At 40.4% G+C, this 18,129-nt stretch overlaps 1 protein-coding gene across 11 annotated transcripts in view; it reads right to left on the bottom strand.

Moving 5' to 3' along the window:
- Positions 1-18,129, bottom strand: part of CCDC192 (coiled-coil domain containing 192) — a 212,417-nt gene that overhangs the window by 56,603 nt on the left and 137,685 nt on the right. For 9 of the 11 annotated variants that reach the window (XM_025432676.3, XM_025432680.3, XM_025432677.3 and 6 more), the window contains one exon: positions 9,560-9,692. In XM_025432676.3, the coding sequence (XP_025288461.1) occupies positions 9,560-9,692 (133 nt within the window). Of the gene's footprint in view, positions 1-3,355; positions 3,720-5,233; positions 5,358-9,559; positions 9,693-18,129 lie in introns of those variants that run through there. The other 2 variants (XM_025432678.3, XM_025432682.3) reach the window with 2 other exon arrangements.

Below are 18,129 nucleotides of genomic sequence, written 5' to 3'. Positions count from 1 at the left end.
ATCATCAAGACACTGTGGTACTGGCACAAAAACAGACACACAGATCAATGGAACAGAATAGAGAATCCAGAAATGAGCCCTCAACTCTATGGTCAACTAATATTCAACAAAGCAGCAAAGACTATCCACTGGAAAAAGGACAGTCTCTTTAATAAATGATGCTGGGAAAATTGGACAGCTATGTGCAGAAGAATGAAACTAGACCACTCTCTTTCACCATACACAAAGATAAACTCAAAATGGATGAAAGATCTAAATGTGAGACAAGAATCCAGCAAAATCCTAGAGGAGAACACAGGCATAACCCTTTTTGAACTTGGCCACAGTCTACATCATACCACCCTGAACGTGCCCGATCTCATCTGAACTTGGCCACAGTAACTTTTTGCAAGATACATCTATGAAGGGAAGGAAAACAAGAGCAAAAATGAACTATTGGGACTTAATCAAGATAAAAAGCTTCTGCACAGCAAAAGAAGCAGTCAACAAAACTAAAAGACAACCTACGGAATGGAAGAAGGTATTTTCAAATGACATATCAGATAAAGGACTAGTATTCAAGATCTATAAAGAACTTGTTAAACTCAACACCAAAGAAACAAACAATCCAATCATGAAATGGGCAAAAGACATGAAGAGAAATCTCACAGAGGAAGACATAGACATGGCCAACACGCACATGAGAAAATGCTCTGCATCACTTGCCATCAGGGAAATACAAATCAAAACCACAATGAGATACCACCTCACACCAGTGAGAATGGGGAAAATTAACCAGACAGGAAACCACAAATATTGGAGAGGATGTGGAGAAAGGGGAACCCTCTTGCCCTGTTGGTGGGAATGTGAACTGGTGCAGCCGCTCTGGAAAACTGTGTGGAGGTTCCTCAAAGAGTTAAAAACAGAACTGCCCCATGACTCAGCAATTGCACTGCTGGAATTTACCCCAAAGAAACAGATGCAGTGAAACGGCAGGACACCTGCACCCTGATGTTTCTAGCAGCAATGTCCACAAGAGCCAAACTGTGGAAGGAGCCTCAGTGTCCATCGATGGATGAATGGATAAAGTAAACGTGGTCTATGTATACAATGGAATATTACTCAGCCATTAGAAATGACGAATACCCACCATTTGCTTCAACCTGGATAGAACTGAAGAGTATTATGCTGAGTGAAGTAACTCAATCAGAGAAGGAAAAACATTATATGTTCTCATTCATTTGGGGAATATAAAAAATAGTGCAAGGGATTATAGGGGAAAGGATAGAAAATGAGTGGGAAATATCAGTGAAGATGACAGAACATGAGAGACTCCTAACTCTGGGAAATGAACAAGGGGTAGTGAAAGGGGACATGGGGGGGGGCGGGGTGACTGGGTGACGGGCCCTGAGGGGGCCACTTGATGGGATGAGCTCTGGGTGTTATGCTATATATAGGCAAATCGAACTCCAATAAAAAATATACACAAGGGATCCCTGGGTGGCACAGCGGTCTGGCGCCTGCCTTTGGCCCAGGGCGCCATCCTGGAGACCCGGGATCGAGTCCCACGTTGGGCTCCCGGTGCATGGAGCCTGCTTCTCCTCTGCCTGTGTCTCTGCCTCATTCTCTCTCTCTCTGTGACTATCACAAATAAATAAAAATTAAAAAAAAAATTAAAAAAAAATATATACACAAAAATTTAAAAAAAATTCTTCTTAGTTACATATTTTTTGTCCAGCATCAAATTATGGCTTTATTTGATTGAGGAATGTAGAAGTGTAGTAAGATAATCTGGTCCAAGGCAGTGTATCTTTAAAAACAAATATTCTAATAGACCACTACAATGTGCATTGGGGTATATATCTAATATATGTAGAAGAGTATAATATCTAACACTATCCTAACACCAGAAATCTTCTGCCTTCAAACAAAAGGCACTCACTTGTCCAGTGGAATCCTGTTCTGTGTATCCTTTCTCAATTTGATGAGCTCAAGCCTCCCCAAGGTATCCACTTACTCCAAATTTATTCATATGACTAACATAGCTATTCTCTACTTCAACCTCCTATCAGGAAACATTGAGTCAATAAGTGAAATAATATTGAGGTTTCTGGGGAATGCAGGAGAGAACATTTTTCTATTTGGGCACCAAGATATTTGTACCAGGAAAAGCTACATTGGTGTTCCAGCTGGCTGATAACTGTCTGAAACCCCAAATTCTCCAACTCATTTTATGTTGACAAACGTCCCTCTGTTGGTGTTTGACAAAGGAACGTTCAACTGCTTCTCTGCAAATTGCTTGGAAGGAAGCACCTTCCTTCTCAGCTCTAATATGGTTTATTTAACAGCAATGCCAAACAGCACATGCTCTCCTAGAGATCATAGCAGTCTCCGTGGTTAAGTAGGAAACCTTTGAAACTGATCAAGCTCCAATTCCCATGTGCCTTGTTTGACATTAACTGCTGCTTGCCCTTTTATCCAACTTCTCTGGATACAGAAGCCAGGCGACTTAAAAAAAAAAAAAATTCCTAAGGGATGGACAGAAGGAAGGGACCCTATTTCCTGATAATAGTAGAATTCCAAAATTAGTCTTACAAACAAAGGAGGGAGGAGACCTTGAGATCATTGAATTCCCACAGCTGATATAGCTAGCAAAGGTCCAAATTTTGGACCCCTACCAAAATTTCAGAATGGATCTTCTTACCCTTTGTTAATTATAAAATAAATAGATTTCCAGGCCTTTTGGAAAGGAAGGGCCTAAATATGCAGTTTGAAATTGAAAGCACCTAAATTTTGTATTTACTTAACAAGATACAACTGATCTTCAGCTCATGGGTATCTTCTTCAAGTTTATAAAGTTTAACTAAAATAGATAAAAGAGGGCATTAAGGGATGCCTGGGTGGCTCAGTCAGTTAAGTGCCTGTCTTTGGCTCAGGGCATGATTCTGGAGTTCTGGGATCCAGCCCCACATCAGGTTCCTCACTCACTAGGGAGTCTTTCTCCCTCTGCCCCTCCCCCTGTTCATTCTCTCTCTCTCTCTCTCTCTCTCAAATAAATAAATAAAATCTTAAAAAAAAATAGAGGTCAGTGAGAGGTATTTTTGTTTTTTGTCCAGAAAGTTTTCCCATTTTCTTTTTATCTGATAACATGTAGTCCTTGACTTCTGGCTCATGACACAGGTGTGGTCCTTCTAGCATCCCACTGCCTTGGCCACAGCAATTGATCCATGGGTTAGAATGTGACACAATCGTGGTTGATCAAATTCCTTCTGTGAGACTCTGAATAGATTCTGTGAGAAAGAAGTTCTGTTCCCTGGAGTCGGGTATAAAGTTCTTTGTTGCAAGTATTATAAGCCAACACTGACTACTTAATGCAAAAAAAAAAAAAAAAAAAAGACTTGGAATGGGAGTAAGATAACTAGTCACAAGGTTTCCCCTGGGCCAAGGAGGAAGGGACATTGTGGTGAACAATCCCATAGAACTTCAGAAAATGGGAGAGGAACTCTTTCCCCACAGAAAATCATGCTTCTTGCACCAAAAGAAAGAGGGAAGTGGTTCTGAGCAGGCAGAAACAGATGTCCACTATAGACCGAGGCAGCCAGGGTGTCTTTTCTGGTCTGTGCATGCAGTAGCTCAAGTAGGACCAGTAGCAAAGAGGAGCCAAATGAGCAGTCCATGTCCTGTGTCTCAGCCTTCTTGCTGCTTTTCTGCTTACACTTGTTCCATTTTGGTCTTTGTCCCTGGCAACCAACAAAATTCTAGGCAAATTAGGCAACACCTAATTTTCACATGAGTGATTTTCAGGCCTAGAGGTTTCTAGGATGTCCTTTTGAAAATTAGAACCACCCTAAATTTGCATATAGTGAATAACATTTCTCAGGATCTTCATGAAATACACCCCTAAGCTTTGCAGGGACTCCTGGAGCAGTTGCTTATCCTTGAGGGAACTTCTGAAATCAGACTTTGGCTGTGGGACTCCATTTCAGGAAGCCACACTATTTCAGAAAGACTTTGGAGGACAAAGGAAGAAACAAACTGACAGGCAATCTCTGAATGAGACCTAGATATTATAAAGACAAATAGACAAATTTACCTATGAGGTAAATATTAGAACTCCTTAGGAACTTCTTATACTTAGCACATCTTGAAGTTACCATTCCTATACTCTCATTGTCCCTATTCTTAATTACTGTTGTTTCTTGGTCTACATGTAAAATATCCCACCTTGAAATAGCTTCTATTATTTGAGGATTCAATAGGAATGCTTATTTTTTTTAAGATTTTACTATTTATTCATGAGAGACACACACAGAGAGAGAGAGAGAGAGAGAGAGAGAGGCAGAGACATAGGGAGAAGCAGGCTCCATGCAGGAAGCCCAACGTGGGACTCCATCCTTGATCTCCAGGATCACGCCCTGGGCTGAAGGGGGCGCTAAACCGCTGAGCCACCCAGGCTGCTCTCAATAAGAATGCTTTATAGAAACCCCTTTTCTGCAGATGTTGGCATAATAATATGTATGTTTGAGGGGGAAATCTCCACATTTTGTTTTCCTAAGTTGTTGTCACCTTCTGTCAAGGCAGTCACAGCCTTGGCAGCAGTAGAGAAGTACAGGCTGCCTGTTCATGCTTTGCCCAGGTATCAGACCAAACCCTGTGCAGCCTGATGAAATGGGTGAACAGTGCATTTTGACAAGGTCCCAGCATTTGAAACAATGAAATCCCAAGGCCTTCCTTGTTACTTTCTTTGAAAATTCTGGTAGGATAAATATCTGTGTTCAGTGGTGAAAGAGGGTTGCACACAGAGCTATTGATCAAGTATTTGATTCTTAGTCTGAGGAAGACTTTCAAAGTGCTAGACTTAGAGAAAGTCAAGAGGACAGGATGACATTGCTGAGAAAACCTAGACACAAATGGACAACTACACAAGATTGGCCTTACTCCAGTAAATAGGAATATGACCTCTCTCTAAATGCTTGGAACTCTACCAAGTTAAGATTTTATGTGGGCCCAAAGCACTCTCATTAAAATGCACTTAAACCTGACAGGGTGTTAGTCATTACATCCTAGTGAGGATCATTTTAATCACAGTTTTTTCTCCCCAGTTGAGACAAAATTCACATAAAATACACCATGTTAACCAACTTAAAGTGTACGATTCATTCATTTTTCTATCTTAACAATGTTGTGCAACCACTGTCCCTGTTTAATTCCAGAACGTTCTTATCACCTCAAATCCCAGTTTTTTGACACCTACATGCAATAGGAGCTTTGATCCTGAGTGAGTTTGCAGGAGGAGAGAAAATAGGAGGGCTGAGTCCTCAGGGGAGGGGAGGAGACATCATGATAAAAGATACTCTTGAAATATTGATCACGGTTTGCTGTGGGATGTTGACAAAGAGATAAATTTCCAGATTTTTTTAAAACAATATAGAACAGCAGTAGTCTAATTCTTAAAATTAACAGTGTTTAAAAACTGTCTTGTGCCACTGAAAATTACCAAAATGTCAGTCCTTGTCCATGCCTCCCAGAAAAGAATGCACTCTGAGTCCTGAATCAGCTTCCCCTGGGATATACCTGCACTAACTGGGAGTATCTTCTTAACAGAAATAAGACCAAAAGATAATTTAGAGTTGATATGGCTGTCACTGGGGCAGTGGGAACTTGCATGTCGGAGCTAGATACCTTATTTGGTATACTAGCTATGCATATTAGGAGGAAAGAATTAAAAGGAAAAGAAATTCAAAAGAGTGCTTTGTACACTTGCTTGAAATCTATCAACCAGGCCCCTGATGTTCGGGTCAAAGGTAGGAGCTTTCCTCACGGCAAGTGACTTAATGCTCATGTCCCAACAATGAGTTAGTCACAAATGTCTTATGCAGAGTAACTTTAAGTCAAAGGAAGCAAAGACAGTTTTTGAAATTTAACCTTAGTTTCCTGCTTACTAAGGTTTACCAGAAGGTGACTCTAAATGGGTACAATAGACACTTCACTGAATTATGGTAGTAAATAAAGCAATAAGCCCTTGGAGTGCAGGCTGTGGAAATGACGGAAGAAATCTGCCTTGGGCTGTGATTATTTGCACAAAGCAAAATCAACAAACAACACTCAGGCTGTAAGTAAGTTTCCTGCTGTGCCAGTTTTATAATAAAAGTGTTTTTCTTTTCAGTTGAACTTTCCATTGACTTAAATCATTTATTTCCTTGGAGGTAATTTAAGTACATAGCCAGTGAAGTAGTTTACTGTGTTTATATGAAAAGGAAAAGTTCGGTAGCTCACTGCTCGTCAATGTGAATATGCTTAAAGGTATTCCTGATATTCTGGAATATCCCTCTGGATCAGAGAAGCTGAATGGCAACCTAAAAATATAGACTTAGAAAAATGAACCAAACAAAGAAAAAAATGCACATTTGGGTAAAAGATATTCTAATTTATCTGGAAATCTTAATCTGCTTGTCAGAACTATAGGCATCAATCTGTAACCATAACAGAAAAATAGCTTTATGTTAATTCCGGTATCATGTCATTTAGAATAAAATTTTTTTCCCTCTTGCAATTCCAATTGTTGCAAAAGGCAAGCCCTCAGACTAGGCAATCATGATATCACTTGATGGAGGCTGGAAGGGGACTCCTTTCTCAAAGTGGTTCACTGTCTATTTTTATGAGGTCTGAAATTATACCATTGGACATTTATTTCCTGGATTATGAAGGTCTTTTGTTCATCAAGAAGAATCTATTTAAAAAATGCAAATACTCATGGATGGGTGACTCATTAAACATTACATTTTATTTTAACTTGACCACTAGTTGAGAGTGTTTTGGACAAGTTGATTTTGTCCCTCACTCTTTCTTTCTAGTAATGGATTACCTCTTCCTTGAAGGAAGTGCTTCTTTCCAAATCCAGTCCTGTATTTCTAGTGGGAACTGCCAGTCAGAACCTTCTTCTTTTCCACTCTGATTTCCCTCTACCCCACCCCCAGTGGCAGGTGCATGACTGAAGCCTGTCCAACCATAGTTCCTCACCTCTGGCCACAGACTGGTTCATGTCCTCACATGGGTGCCCAACCCAAGCCAGGACAGAGTGCTTTATTGTACTTTTTATAACTGGAGTTAGTGGAAAAATGCCTTCTTTTCTCTCTGGAGGGAAGATGAGGGCAGCCCATAGTTGCTAATGGCCATGTTTCCAGTCTCTTCTGACATCTCATTTGAGAGAATGAAGTCTCAATGAAGAGAGAAGCAGAGATGAGAGACAGTGTTCTGATGGTATCTGAGATTGTATCCACTGGACTATATGGCTCATAGCATGCCCTTTCTTAGTTTGTTTACACTTGTGCCAATAAATCACCCTTTCTCCTTAAGCTGTTATGACTGGGACATCTGTCATTTGCAAACAGAGATCTGAGAACTGAAAACAAACATTTTATAAAAGGACACAAGATAACTGGGGAAAGGGTGTTGTTCTAGTCTAGGAATGTGTGTGTGGGAGGTGGGTCAGTCCTATTTGTTGTGTGGTTAAATGGAGGTCATTGTGTGTTAAAGTTACCAACATCTTTGCAGGCTTTACTTTCAAGTGTATTGAGAGGTAGGACAAGGTGACCAAAGTCTCTGAGAATGAAAACTAATATGACTCTGGGGCCACAAGTACTTTAACAATCTCTTGAGCTATTGAATTCAGGTTGAGGAACGTGGGAGCAAAGGCAGAGCAAGAAAGCGCAATTATTTAAGTCAGTTCAGTTTTCCACCAAATAAGAGAAGCAACATATAGGTCCAAAGAGTCACTGTTTTCATTCATAAATGACCTTAGAATACCTGTCTTTATTTAAATTTATATCTATTCACCATACGTTAGGGTTTTATGTTTTTTTCTGTACTGGTAGCTTTAAGAAAAAACAACAAATATAGAGATAAAATGGACAAAGAAGGTGGGATTTCATGTTTTCTAAGCACTCTCAAATCATTAGAGTCCTGGTACTTCTGTGTTATTTTAATTTTGGCGTACTAAAATATCAAAGGGACACAATTGTTATTAGGCAGCGAATGATACTTTTGTCAACAATGAGATTTATATACCTTGCAATAAGGTCTTTTATTCACTAGATTCAAAATAGGGTTGAGAAGTTGAAAGCTTCTCTCAGGTGAACTAGAGAACTTTCTCCAAAGTGATGTACAATCATTATCAGCTTCTTGTTATGCAACTATCTTGAAATCTGGCTATGATGCCCTAGAATAAAGACCTTTAAATGGATAATATCCTTGGATGGATTTTATTCTCTAACTTTTCATGGTGGTAAAAGCCAATTCATAAGTTATCATTATATTCTGTGGGAAGAGAAAAACAAATTGCCCTTCAGCATGTGTTTCAAGATGACTGTGTTACATGCCATTTCAACCCTGGGAAAGCGCTATTCAAAATAGAAAATTAATAGCAAACTCATTTTAAAGGTTTACCATGTGGCCAGGATGCTGGACGTGTCTCACTCCCTGAAGCCACCACATCGCCTACCTTCTCCTCCTCCATTTATTTCCACGATCCTCCTCTTTTTCCAGAATTATTTATGAGTAATAAAGGAAGCCGGAGTAAGAATAATGGCATATTTCTGGCTTTATAAGAGTGCCACACATGAGAGGAAGGCATTGATCCAGAGGACCACAGTTTTCTGAGCGATTCACCAGGCAGAACGAGGCTTGCTCGCTGCTGTAGAGCAGGAATGAAGTAGCCTGCTGTGTCGGAGGTACGCAGACACACTGGGTAGGGTAAGTGGCTGTCTGGAGGCGGACTGCCTAGGTGTTGCTCACACTTGTCTAACCTGGGGCAAAGTAATCAACATCCCTAAGCCTCCGCTTATTCTTCTGGAATCCATAAATGTACTTACTTCAGAGGCTCTTCTGAGAATTAAATACATGTGAAGTGCTTAGCGAATGCCTGGCACATAGTTTTGAATGTTAACTCGTATCATTCCTAATGAGGACAGTCTGAGGGGTTTTCCTTCCCGAATGTGTGTTGATAGTCCCTTAGAGAAGACTTGTTCAAAAATCCAAACCAAAATCACTAACATTCTTCTGAATCACCCAGATAGCATCCTCACCCAGCCTTCCCTGCTTGGTCCTGGCTCGTTTGTTGGCCCTGTGTTAAAACGCTCACTGTTCAGCTTCCTGTGCCTGCCTGAGCAAACAAGCCTGTCCACACTTGGAGACAAACTCCACTCCTCACTCCACTCCAGAGCTTCATCCCTCACTTCTTCCTTAGACTCTGCCCTTCCCTCACTGCCACCCAGCTTGTGCAAAGACACTTATCAGGTCTATTTAGCCCAGCTCCTCAGCTTCAGGAACCTCAGTTGCTCTAAGGGACCTCTTCTTCATTCTCAACCTCACTTAACAGTGAAAGTGAACCCAGCCAGGAGTCAGTAATTGGTGTAATGCCACTGTTCATGTGGAATGGAGGTCAGGCCAGGCCAGGCCAGGCCAGGCCAGGCCAGCATGGCTGCCTGGCACCAGAGCCCTGCTTTTTGCTCTGTTGCCAGTAAAACTATATACCTCACACAGGATGGAGGCCAGTGTGCAACTGTCACATGGTAATACTGACCTCTAGGGGCTGGCTTCCCTTCACATAGAGTCCTTATCTTCTCATTGAGTTCCAGAACTGTGATGGCAGCCTCTTGCTTCGCTGTTGCCAAATCAGTTTGCAGCTTTTTCAGTTTCCTTTTGTGCTTTAGTTTCTTGAAAAAATAAGAGTTTCTGTCACTAGAGACAGATGCATCAAAGGAATAAAAAGAACTAATGAAGTCTGAACAAACATGGCCTTTGAAGCCCAGCTTTGATTAACTGTTCCCTGTTTATCAAGCTTGAATCCTTTCTGCAGTCTGTGGAACCGAGTGCATGTGCTCCTGTCAAAGCATTCCAATACCTAGCAACCAAAGCCACTCTCTACATCAGGGTATCTTTTACCCTCTCTAAGGGTTTTAATCTGCATCTGAACTTTGTATTTTGGTTGCTTATAATAGAGGCAGTTAGAAAGCAACTCTAGTCAGTGGTTGGCATTTTACACTGAGGTGTCAATGCCTAAAAGTGTCTGGTTTTTTTTTTTTTCCCAGTCTGTAAGAAAACTCACGTGAAAGAGGGAGCCTCTTTCAGAGAGCCTTTCTTCTGTGTCATTTTCCACTCTGACACCATAAAGGTTTGTGTTCAAATAATCTCTGAAGAGTGGGATGCTACCATGAAATGCTGATATTTACAGATATTTTCTGTGGCATCTGTATAGGGAAAGTGGTCAGGAGTACAAATCACTAAGCAATAGAAGATAGGAATTGCTTGCTATAAAATAGTCTGATTTTTGACATTGAAATCTTTGAAAGAACTACTTTAGGAAGTTGTTGCCTAACCAAAGGATTCACCTGCAGACTTTATAACTAGAAAGCTCCTTTTATGGATTTCAAAATGAAATCAATTTGTCAAAATTAGATTTATCTATCGTTGCGGAAAAACTGTCTGTTGTGAAAAGTGTTGTATTTACGCTTGTGTTGCTGCCTTTCCACTGAAGAGCTCACTTTGCCAAGTCTTTGTGGATGGGTAATTAGGAAGCCCAGAAAATAAATGACTAACATTTCTTATCAGACATAAATCTTGAGATAGGGAAAGGAATGGTTTTTGTACATCAGGGGAAACTTTAGGTAGCAGGGAATCACTTTTTTTTTTTTTTTTTTTTGTGAGTAAAGCCAGTAAAATCAGTTCATCAAAGATGGGATTATATAGACATAGATAACCCCATTTTAAAGACAGGTTGTCTTTCAGACCAGAGCAGGATTAGGATTTCATGAAAGCTGAATTAATGCCATACATGTGGCTAAAAGAGAATGTTATTCAAATGATAATGGTAGTCATGGAACTTCTTTAAAGGGAGTTGGAGGGGTAGACTGGCATGGTTCACCAACAGAGTGCAGATAAGAGGTGCCCTGATCCACACAACATGAGTTTCTGGTCTGCTCAGCAGTTCTCTTAGAGTGTAGCTAGTATTCACATATTCATTTCATCTTTGTACTAATTATGAAGCACCCCTTTGGTGTCAGGCATAGTGCTGGCCAGCTGTTGAAAAATCAATGCTGATAAGGCTCCATACCAGTAAGACCTTCTTTACTGAGTTTCTGTTCACAAAAACCCTTCACCATCTGGCTGGTCCTGTAGATTAGTTCAGAGAGAGATGGAGTTGATCAAGAAATATCTGGGCCTGGGTATTTGATAGCTAGCTATATTTCCCATAGTAAACTATAAGGTTGGCATGCTCATCCATACCACCCTCTCTCGTAAGTTGGTTTGTGCCCGCTCATTCCTGAGGATCTCGTCCATCCCAGGCCTGAGGTGATAATGCCGGTGAGGCCTGTGTGGTCTTCAGTGTCCTTTCCTGATGCTACTTCAAGACTGTCCCTAGCATCTGGGTGGCTCAGTGGTTGAATGTCTACCTTTGGCACAGGGTGTGATCCTGGGGTCCTGGGATCGAGTCCCAGATCAGTCTCCCTGCAAGCGCTGCTCTCCCTCTGCCTATGTCTCTGCCTCTCTCTCTATGTCTCTCATGAATGAATGAATAAAATCTTTAAAAAAAAAAAATACTGTCCATGCTCAGACTTTTCAAATTTTGTTTTTATCATTTAGAACTTTGGGGCTAGAATGTGGGAGGAGTGATACAGAGAGAAAGAGTGGCAAAGGGATTTGGAAGAGAGCGCTAACTAAAAGTATCAGAAAAGAACCAAAAACAGTAACAGCATGCAAATTGACGCATTAGGGTAAGTGTGTGGATGAATGCACTCTACATGGACATACGTAAAAAAGTGAGATGGGATGATGGGTGGAAAGAGATATTGATAGGTGATGTGGTAATGGTGTCTAGTTATTAAGTATGTGGGTATTTACTAGAAAATTCTTTCAGCTTTTCTGTGTTGGAAATCTTGTTTACTGCAATATTGATAGGAGTAGGCACAGAAGACTGCATTTCCTTACATTGCTTGTCTCTTAATTCTTAATAGATGGTATTCACCTTTTTTTCAGAATGTGTTATAATGCAGATCAGTATTTTCCTGGAAACTTTTCTCAAAGTAAGCATTGATAGTATATAAACAAAAGCAAAAACTAAAAGCAACTTGGAGAGATTTGGTGAGGTGGCCTCTGGGAACTGGGGTGGTGTCACCAAGGAAAAGTCTTATCAAGCTACATTTCTCTTTCAATAGGATGACTGGATGGATAGAATAACTTGATGGATATGTCTTAATATAAAGATGTGATGATTCTTAGTGCCAGTTAAACATTTCAGCCCTTCAGTTAAAAAAACTTAATTCCTTTAAGTTTTTAAAGAAAAAAAAAAATTTCCAGGGGCCTCGGTGGCTCAATCAGTTAAGCATTTGACTCTTGGTTTTGACTCAGGCCATAATCTCAGGATCTTGGGATCAAGCCCCTTTTTGAGCCCTTCATCTGGCACCATGCTTTGCAGTGAGTCTGCTTGGGATTCTCTCTCTACCACCTCCTACTCACACACTCTGTCTCTCTCTCTCTAAAATAAGTAAATGGGGATCCCTGGGTGGCGCAGCAGTTTGGCGCCTGCCTTTGGCCCAGGGCGCGATCCTGGAGACCCAGGATCGAATCCCACGTTGGGCTCCCGGTGCATGGAGCCTGCTTCTCCCTCTGCCTGTGTCTCTGCCCTTCTCTCTCTCTCTCTGTGACTATCATAAAAACAACAACAAAAATAAATAAATAAATAAATAAATAAATAAATAAATAAAATAAGTAAATGAATCTTAAAAAAAAATTCCAATTTCCAGACCACCTTTTTGTCTTTCCCTTGTGGTGATCATATATTTTGCCTTTTTTATTGTTATAATATTTGTCTTATGATCTAAGAAAGAAACTGAGGATATTTGTTTAGAGAGGACAGTATACAAGGGAGTTACAATGTCTGACTTCAGTAATCTAAGGTACTATTTAAGAGGAGAGGAAATTGAGTTAAACAGTATTATTCTAGATACCATGGGGAACAACAGGTATAAAATGCAAGAGGAGGCAAATTTTGGCACAGCATGAGAAAGCACCCTCCAACAATCAGAGCTGCATTCATTACAAGATAGGATGGGTCCTGTCAAAGGCCTCCTGCTCCGGAAATGATCAAGCAGAGGCTAGATGAACATCTTCAGGCAGGCCCACAGTAACCTCTGGGACCTAGGTCAAGAGGTAATTAGAGGTCTGGCTCACCTCCAATTCTTTCCACCTCTGGCTTCCTCCAGCCTCTGAGGGGCACTGCACATGCATGAATGGACACATCAGCCCTCAGAGTCTCTAAAGTGGGTACAGTTTTCAGGGACCCCTTAAAAATAACTCTTGAATTATGAGATGTTGCATAAGAAGGTAAAAGAGGCCCCCAGGGCCCTCAGAACCCAAGGATAACGTGACTCAAAATGTGCAAACTTTATTATTTAGCTATAAGGAAAGGGGAAGGGAAATTTAGATTGAAGTTAAAAATTGAATAAAGAACCAAAATTGATTGTTAAGATTTCTGTGGGGACCTTTTGGTTATTCAGATAAATTTTAAAAGAGTTTAACATCTTTTTTTTTTTTTTTCCTTTTCTTCAGACAGAACTGCTGTATGCCATTAATTCGTAGCTCTAACCTAGCCCTTTGGGCATTTCTAAAAATTCAGTTTGCCAACATGTTTTTTATTAGTCATAGACATCAAATGATTTCAGCAATGATAATATTTTCCTTTGCTTTTTTGGCTTTCTATAGCCAGGCAACCTAAGTGTTGTACTTGAACCTAATGGAGTCTGTTGTTGTCTCCTTAGTAACTAGGAACTCCTCTCCATGATTACTGAAAGGAGAGGAAGGCTTTATAGCTTGGAGGTAAATTCCTATTACCTTGCTCTTTTCCTACTTCTCCTAGAGGGTAGACCAAGGGAGGAAATCATGTACTCATGCAATGTTTTGAAAAGGAAATATCTATCCATATCACATTGCTGAATAGCTTGCATTATACCAAGTCATCGGGAATTAGAAACTGTCAGGGAACTATTTATAGATGAGTTACAACACAAAGTTGCCAGCATTGTTTAAAATTTTTTGGTCTTTCCACACACTTTGAACTGTGGCCTCAGATCCTGAGGCTGGGCTTTGTCATCTATTGGCCCTGAGAAATTGGGCTGGGCATATGACACTTCCAGGCCGTTGATCCCATATCATATAACACATAAATGACATACTCATACTATGTGACGTACACATAAATGGCAGTACCTAGTACTATGCCAAGGAGAGGATAGATCTTTCTGTTTTATCATTATTCCTTGAAACACATCAGGGAAACTCTCAACCCTCCCCTAAAAATACTAAAGTATCTTTTCTAAAGATGTCTTAATCACACTTTAGAAAATGAAATCTGGGGATCCCTGGGTGGTGCAGTGGCTTGGCGCCTGCCTTTGGCCCAGGGCGTGATCCTGGAGACCCCGGATCAAATCCCACGTCGGGCTCCCGGTGCACGGAGCCTGCTTCTCCCTCTGCTTGTGTTTCTGCCTCTCTCTCTCTCTGTGTGACTATCATAGATAAATAAAAATAAAAAAAAATGGAATCTGTACTTCATTGAAAGCAAGATTTCTCTTTTTTCAAGATTGGACTTGTTTTCTTTCTTTCTCCATCCCCATCTTCTACCAATTCCTCCTCCTTTTCCTTCTCCAAAATTAAGCTTTCTGCAGAACTGCATTGATCTCCTCCTCACTTTGTGTGGGTAGACAACACTTAATGTCCTGAAAACAGAGATGCAAATAGCCTTGATCCAATCTCCTGCCAGAGCTGGCCTGATGCCTGGCAAAGTAGGTGGCTGCCTCTGTGGAATGATGTGAGGAACTTCCTAAAGCCCTACCTCTTAATGCCTGTGGCATCTGTGGCAGGCTTGCTGGAGCATAGCTTCTTCCCACCTTGTCTGAAATCTACCCCATTCAGCCTACCTTCTTTACTTAGCATATATAATAACAAAGACCGGTTTTGTCTCCAGAGGACCACGGATAAAATGCTTACTACCAAGGAAATATAAGAGAATTTGATTTGAATACAGAACATATAAGCAGATTTCTCCTTTCATTTCTTTTCTAATAGTCCATTGTTAATAATAAAACTAATAAAAGTGATAGTAGCTTTTGGATACAACTTGGCTTAAAAAATCAATTTCACATCTCTTACTTTGTTTTATATTTATGCTATCCTTGGGTATATACTTTAGAAGTCCAGGAATGACAAATATGTGCCTCATAGCTTACTTTCTACTCCACAGTAGACCTTTGATTTCGGGATTCTTTTACCCTGGCTTGCCTACTTGGCTTCACCATCCTTAGTCCACACTCCCAGCAGCCACTGCTCATTGATAATACCTAATTGTTATTTATGATCCTGGATCTATTTTATAGGTGAGAGAGTTGAAGGCTCAGAGAACTTGAGCAGACCATGGTAACCATGATCTCTTAGAAAGTAAGCAGCTGAATTGACTTGAACCGAGTTTAATTCCAAAGGCTGATTTTTCTTCCCAGTGGCAGCATAAAGCTTTACTAATCAATAGCACTATTACTTTGTTAAATTACTTAAAGCTAACTTTTGATAGAGTGTGAATTGCTCTAATTAGGAGAAGCAGAAAGGCAATAAACCAGACTTGGTTATAAAAGAGCAACACTGAAGCATGGTGGTGAGACACTTGCAGCCTGGATTGCCATGATCTTGCTATACATAGAACCTAAGAAATAAAGCAAAGTTCTGATGAACCCAGCTAAGAGCTATCTGTGCCAGGTGTCTTAATTTCTCTCATCAGAGGGTCTGGAATTGATCCTGTTGATTGTGGCCATTCTGTTCAATCCTCTAAAGTGACAAATCAGATGAAACCTTCTTATATAACACCTTAAATGAAAAACCAAGCACAGAAGCAAAATGCAGGGATGCCTGAGGGGCTCAGCAGTTGAGCATCTGCCTTCAGCTCAGGGTGTGATCCAGAGGTCTGGGGATCGAGTCCCACATTGGGCTCCCTGCATGGAGCCTGCTTCTCCCTCTGCCTATGTCTCTGACTCTGTCTCTGTGTCTCTCATGAATAAATAAAATCTTAAAACAACAACAACAACTACAACAAAAACAAACAACAACAAAAAAACAACAACAACAACAAAAAAAACAAAATGCAGCCTAGTCTTCTTTCATTTAATAAGGTCTTTGGGGGAATTGTTAAAACACAAACCTTTAGACTTCATCTCAAACTTGACCAAGAGTTGAGCCTCACATGACCACTGTTGACATTTCACGACCAATAGTCAGACTTTGGAAATCACAGCTGATCCTCTTCAGCTCTTTGCAGTATCCCTCCCATTTGAGTAGCTTATTTTATGTTACTACATGCTATAGAAATAAATTTTAATTCTGTTCCCTATACCCAGGAAGTGTGGAATTTCTAATAAAAAGAAAACAAAATCCTAGTAACTAGACAGATATCTTGACTCACTAAAGGAGAGGAGTTTACCTATAATTGGAGCCAAGTCTCAGTTCTTTCCCTCTATGGGATAAATAATTATTAGAGACAGAGGCGGGGTTTGCCAGTAGATGTCCTAGTTTCCAGAAATGTCTGTGTAAGTGTTTATGTAAGACAAGTTACAAATTAATACAAGATAAAGAGATAACTTACACTTGGAGTGAATTCCAATGGTAAGATAGACGTTTCTAACAATAGAACGTTCAATAGTTGGAATTTATTGCCCTAAAAGACCATAAGTGGCCCTTCTTTCCATGAGTATACAGATTATTATTGGAAATGTTCCAGAGAGAAGCTAATACTAACCACCTATGATATGCCTGGCATAGTTCTGAGAAGTTGATGCTTACTAGCTCATTTCATTTTTGTAGCAACTCAATGAAGTAGAACTACTATTAATTCCATTTTTAGATGCAAACACTGAAGCCTCAAATTCAGATTTTCTGACTCTTCATTTCAATGTTTGTGGGTCCCCCCACACATTATATCATGTTGCTCTTTGGCCATACAAGCTGAAGGGCCATGAAACAGGCATGTGATTGGAAATGGGCATAATAACTAAAATCCCTGACGTTTAAGATCCCAATGTCAAAAATAATTATCTAGGCAGGCGGCCTTCCCTTAAATCCCTCTTCACACAGAGAGCTGGGAAGGACTGGATTCAGGTCACCTATACACACATATTGGGATTACATTTGATAGAAGGCAGAGTTGCTAGGTTATTGAGATCCCCCTCACTTCAAAGAAATGAACTGGACCAATGTCTACTGGTCCACTTGCCCTCATATAGAACTAAACTATCAGTATTCTAACAAACTCATTCCTAAGATTAAGGGGTACTGCCAACAAGCTTTTTTTGTGTGTGAATGTAGCCCTGCCTCATTCTTCTTACCCAGTACACATTAATCAGGCTGACCGCCAAGGCTGTTGAAAAAGAAAGAACCTACAGTCCCAACATTGCAATAAATAAGTTTTCATATTGGCAGAGCACAGCACAGAACAAAACCAAGTGTTCAATAGGTCACTCTCAAAAAGAAAATGTAGCTAGTGCTTGCTAAAGCCAAATCCAGTTTTTAGTCTTACAATCTCAAATCACACCCTGAGAAGAGAAAGAGGAATACATTGTCACATCTAACAAAACCTACCAGGAAGATGTTTCCCAGTCCAATCTTCCCTGGGGACAGAGAGAACCCAAAGGCCCAAAGCTGTATATGAAGCAATTTTAGTTTCTCAGCCCCACCTCTACCAGTATTGGTGTCATTGGCAAACTGCTCTAAAAAGTGATGTGGGTGGAAGAACACAGAAACCAGAGGACAGAGTATATAGGTAGGGAAGAAAGAATTCCCATGTCTGCTTTGTGAAAGTACTGCTAAGCTCTTCTAACATGACTATAAAAATGACGAAAAGCCTCTTCTCTGCAAAGACTTTATAATTGGGCAGATACTTGTTTTTGCTTTGTTTTGTTTTGTTCTGTGCCCAGAACTCCTTTTGAACTTGACTAAGGCTGCCCTCTGGGAGGAAGTCAGCAGCTATTGGCCATCTGTGACTTACCTTGAATCATAAAGCAAAGGCATGTGTTTGAAGACTGGAAAATTGAGATGCTGAAACACCAAGGTGCTTAAATC

This window comes from Canis lupus, chromosome 11 (assembly GCF_003254725.2).
Source record: "Canis lupus dingo isolate Sandy chromosome 11, ASM325472v2, whole genome shotgun sequence".
Lineage (NCBI taxonomy): Eukaryota > Metazoa > Chordata > Mammalia > Carnivora > Canidae > Canis > Canis lupus.
The sequence above is the reverse complement of the archived record's forward strand: the minus strand, read 5'-3'. Positions and strand labels throughout refer to the sequence as shown.